Source organism: Raphanus sativus, chromosome 2 (genome assembly GCF_000801105.2).
Source record: "Raphanus sativus cultivar WK10039 chromosome 2, ASM80110v3, whole genome shotgun sequence".
Lineage (NCBI taxonomy): Eukaryota > Viridiplantae > Streptophyta > Magnoliopsida > Brassicales > Brassicaceae > Raphanus > Raphanus sativus.
This window is the reverse complement of record NC_079512.1, coordinates 8169789-8174614: the sequence shown is the minus strand read 5'-3', so window position 1 is coordinate 8174614 and position 4826 is coordinate 8169789. Positions and strand designations below refer to the sequence as shown.

Genomic DNA, 4826 nt, shown 5'->3' with positions numbered 1-4826 from the left:
CCAAAATACTCGAAAAATATATGCAAATAGTCAAAAGTAAATGTTTCAAATAGCTAAAGTATAGTAAAAACACCAAAAATAGTTAAATATCTATTGATTTTTTATCCAAATATTCAAAACAAAACCAATTTATATGTTAAATTAAGGTATTTTGACATATATGTTATGAAAATTTATATGTAATATATTATCTTTTTATAGATTTTGAAAATTTAAAGTATATAATGAATTTTGAAAATTTAAAAACATTTTAAATGGATTATCCGAACCCGAACCGAACCCGCAAAGATCCGAACCGAACCCGAACCGAAATTTAGAAATATCCGAATGGGGCTGAAATCTTTGATCCCGAAAACCCGAAACCCGAATGAACTGAACCGAAACCCGAATGGGTACCCGAACGCCAAGCCCTACTTTTTACTAATAAAAGCGATCTTTTCAATAAAGACAAGGTTTTTTTTTTCTTTTTAAATAACCCAATGGTAACCAACCCATCTATAGCTTTATACATGTATAGTATGTACTATGTAACATCAATCTGTTGAAAAATTATTATTTTTACCTTGAAATGCAAGCAATCCGAACTCCATTTGGGTTAGAAGTCTAAACAAGTTTAGGAAAACCAGAGACCAAATTGTGACAAAGCATTTTGCTTCGTTAATACAAAAATGTCTATACAGTTTTTTTCCCCTTTTTGGTTTCATTACAATTTACAAAAGAATGATTTATCTACAAACAAAAAATCATCAGTGTTTTGGTTTGGCTCCAAAAAAAATGGTTTACAAAATGTATTGCTCACTAGCGAAACTATCTGAAGGAAACATTATCATTCCAAGACATCCCTCATCTTCGCCGAAGTAATCATCCGCTGCTCCAATCATCAGCATCTGATCTGGATTCGGAAACTCGTACTTGGGCAGCAAAACTCTCTTCTGTTGATCTGCAAATTCATCACAACAACTCGAACACACATAAAGTGGAGGCAAAGTATCTGAATCATCTATTCCACAGCATCTTGTGTGCTGCCAAACCTCACATACGTCACACGAGATCATCCTCTCTCCATCGTCATCTCTAGCTCTGCAAACACATTTCACCATCCATGTGTCACATCCACCTTGAAACTTCAGATCCGATTCCAAATCAATCCCATATCCTCTCACAGTCAAAGCAGAGCAAGACTCGAGTTTCCCAAACAGCAAGTCGCTATCCTCATCTTCCTTCAGCTCATCGATCTCGCTCACCACAAAGTTTGTCAAGATGCAGTAAGTATCTCTGAAAGTCTCTTCAATGGCTTGCTTTAGATCAAAGACTGTGGCTTGTAACGAGACTGTGACTAGTTCACCTGGAGGCAGCTCTGTGATCTGTTCTGTTCTCATATCAATCAAACTTGGATTGATACGACAAACAAATTGGAACATTTTGTCATCGCTGTCCCATAAAGGCCACTCCTTTATGAAATGTTTGCTGTCTAGGACTACTTGAACTGCAGCTCTCACTGACTCGGAGCTTGGGTAGTTCAACAGCACATTTGTGTATAGTAACAACAGATGATCTCCATGAACATTACCTCCAGCTTTTGATTCAGAGACAACCCTCAAAGGAACCGCCTCAATAACAGGATCTTTCTTCTGTTCCACCACTTCACTACATTCACCAAGCTCCTGTATGGTGTAGTGAAGAATCCTTGTAAGAGGATCCACATAACGTTGAACCAAAACATTCCCAACAGTCACATTGTTCATCGACTTCAACACGTAGTCTAGCAGACCCGTATCTCCGATATGCAATCTAGCTGTATCCCTAACATCTTGCCGAGTCATACCACTCTGCTTCCGTGCTTTCATCTCTTTTAGTGCCTCCACAATGACTCCAGCAGCATACTCCAGTCTCCTCACAGGCCATCTACTTCCCAAATTAGCTGCCACGGTGCTGTAACTCCTGTATCCCTGAGACTTCTCGTTCTCCACGGCATCGCTTTTCTTCATAAACGACCTGTTTGATAGTTTCTTATGAGGAGAATCAGTTGAGAGAGAAGGAGGAGCAGGAGCAGCGTGAAGCTTGTTCTTTTGAGGAGCGTGGGACTTGATGATAAGGATGAACCGCAAGAGATCTTTCAACGTCTTCAAGTGCCCTTCACTCATCTCTCTGTAGTACCGGAAAACCTGCTTGATCCTTTTGCACTGTTTATGCTCACCAAAATCAATCTCAATCTGATCAAGCTCAAGGGAGCCAAGAAGCTCTATAGCATTCTCGTAATCGTTCTTCGTCACACCGTAACTCCCACGACAGAACTTGTATCCCCATCTCCCAAACCACGAGTGTCCATACGCCACACCGTACAGCAACCGAAGATCCAAAGACCTCTTCTTACACGAATCCTCAACAGTTACCATCCTTCAACAAAACACAATTCACTCAATCTCCAACCAAAAAAAAAAACACAAAACGATCACTACCTTGCTCCGAGGCTAGTGCAAATTCGATCCCAAAGATCAACCGTCTCTCTCCCGCACAAGTACCTCGATCCTCCCTCCAAGCCATTGACGCAGATCAAATGACCAAACCCGTTAGTGTGAATCACTCCATGTAGAAGATGCGTTTGCAGATCGAATACATCATCTTCTAGAGGCATACTCCACTCGCTCTCAACCGGTATTATAAAATGATACTTTCGCTTTGACACAAAGTGATTGCTCCATCCTGTATAAAAGATTTAAACTTTCACTCATCTCTGATCCAAATCATTAACCATAACTCAGAATCTAATCCCCTAAACCGAAATTGATTCCGTAATAAACATCCGGTTCTAATCAGAAACTTGAATACGATTAAACCGAAGCGGACGAACCTGTGCACCTGCAGTGATCACAGTAGGGTTCGGAGGATCGAACGACGTCTTCTTCGATGACGTAGAGAGGAATCACTGAGCTCTTCGCCTCGTGATTCAGAAGCGTGCACCAAACAGGCGATCCGCGGACGTTGTACTCCTCGACCTCCGCGAACTCCCGGAGAAAAACCCTGACGTTGTCTCGGAAGCTCCCGCTCCGGCTGATCGGGAACTCTTCTTCTCCCAATCGCTGGAGACTGTACACGCTCGGCCTCCTCTTTCGCTTGCGGCAGGTTTCGATTATCGGAAGCGGCGGCATCGTTTCGTTTTGATCGATTGGTGTGAAAGCTAGGGTTTTTGAGGTTTCATCACCGATCGAAGACGACGAAGAAGACTGATCTCTCGCTCTCAGTCACTCTGTGGAGTTTTTTAGGCGCTTCAATTTGGAACGAAATGGAGTCTGTTTTGACGAAACGGAGTCTGTTATCATCTCGTCAAGATCTAACGGTTGAAGATTGATTTGGTTTTTAGATGCATACTGACCGTACATTTTGTAACTGTAAGTTTGTTACGCTGTAACTACCTCAGTGGAGTTGACCCCGAATCAGCCAACTGCAAACTGATTGTGTATTTTTATTTATTCAGGAGCCTTTTTTTTTATTTTTTACTTTCTTACTATTTTTATTTATTTTTTTGGGGATTAACAGTAAGGGTGGGTGTTCGGATACCCATTTGAGTTGGTTCGGTTCTATTCTGGTTTTTAGGGTCAAAAATTTCAGTTCGATTCAGATATTTCTGAATTTCAGTTCGGATTCGATTCGTATATTTACGGGTTCGGTTCGAGTTCAGATAACCAATTTAACTTATTTTTAAAATTTGAAAATTCATTATATACTTTAAATTTTTCAAAATCTATAGAAAGTAATATATGCATATAAATTTGAATAACATATTTCAAAATACATAAACTTAACATATAAATTGGTTTGTGTTGAATATTTAGATAGAAAACCAATAAAATATTTTAAGTATTTTTGGTGTTTTCAATATTGTTTAGTTATTTTAGACATTTACTTTTGAATATTTATATATATTCAAGTCCTTTGGACAATTTAAAAATGTTTTATATATTAATTTTTAATATATATTAAATTTAAAAATAATTAATATATTTAGGCACATAAATCTATTTCAGGTACATTCGGGTATCCGGACTATTTTGGTTCAGATCGGATTCGATTTTGGTTTTCTAAATACCAAAATTTTGAACTCGTTCGGATATTTAATCAATTTCGGTTTGGATTCTGAAATACCTTTTTAGATCGGGTTTGGTTCGGTTTGATTTTTGTTTAAAAAAAAAGAAATTGGTTTAGCATTTTTTTTTTGTTTTTTTTATCTTAAACGAATACATAATTACCAAAATACTTTCATCTTCATCTTCCCCAATTTCAACCTGCAACCCTAATTTCCGACTTTTACCATTTTCTTCACGATTTCAACCTCTTTTCTTGTGTTTTTGTGTTCAATTGTGATAGGATTTCAACCATAAATAGGATTCTAGCTTCGAAATAAAAAAAAAGATGAAAAATCAAAAAAATCCGAGTCCTTGAGCGATTTCAACCTATTTTTACCATTTTCTTCACGATTTCAACCTCTTTTCTTGTGTATATATATCTATTTACCTTAATGAGATATTTTAGTCATTTTGATTCTTAAAAACTATATTAATGATAAAAAAATTTAAGATCTAGGGAATTTTCTTCCACACTTATTCCAAAACTATTTTAGTTTGGAATTATTTTTCAAATTAAAGTTTTAATTTTTTTCTAGAATTTTATAAAATGATATGCAATGAAATTGAATAATTTTATATTTTCTTTTTGTATATGGTGAATATCTTAAGAAATGCTAAAGAAGTAAACATTCATAAAAAATTCCAAAAGATACATCTCAGTTGCACCTTTAATTTCAAAACAGTTTTTCATTATGCTACCTT

The 4826-nt window shown here is 36.9% G+C and overlaps 1 protein-coding gene across 2 annotated transcripts; it reads right to left on the bottom strand.

Annotated features, from left to right (window-relative positions):
- Positions 1-576: 576 nt before the first annotated feature.
- LOC108827520 (PHD finger protein MALE MEIOCYTE DEATH 1) lies at positions 577-3413 on the bottom strand. 2 transcript variants are annotated; one of them, XM_018600934.2, is made up of 3 exons: positions 2852-3413; positions 2460-2703; positions 577-2397 (listed from the first exon to the last, which is right to left on the bottom strand). In XM_018600934.2, exons 1-3 carry the CDS (start codon positions 3147-3149, stop codon positions 780-782), a joined length of 2160 nt encoding a protein of 719 aa, XP_018456436.2. In that variant the 5' UTR covers positions 3150-3413; the 3' UTR covers positions 577-779. The 2 variants fall into 2 exon arrangements, with proteins under 2 accessions (XP_018456436.2, XP_056852881.1); XM_056996901.1 differs by having other exon boundaries at positions 2860-2977.
- Positions 3414-4826: the final 1413 nt, after the last annotated feature.

Bases quoted from the DNA above. Each gene is read 5' to 3' on its own strand.
- LOC108827520 (XM_018600934.2), bottom strand. From the start codon at position 3,149: ATGCCGCCGCTTCCGATAATCGAAACCTGCCGCAAGCGAAAGAGGAGG. The intron at 2,704-2,851 runs GTTCGTCCGCTT...TCTTTTATACAG, and splicing joins TGATCACTGCAGGTGCACAG to GATGGAGCAATCACTTTGTG. The intron at 2,398-2,459 runs GTAGTGATCGTT...GTTTTGTTGAAG, and splicing joins TGCACTAGCCTCGGAGCAAG to GATGGTAACTGTTGAGGATT.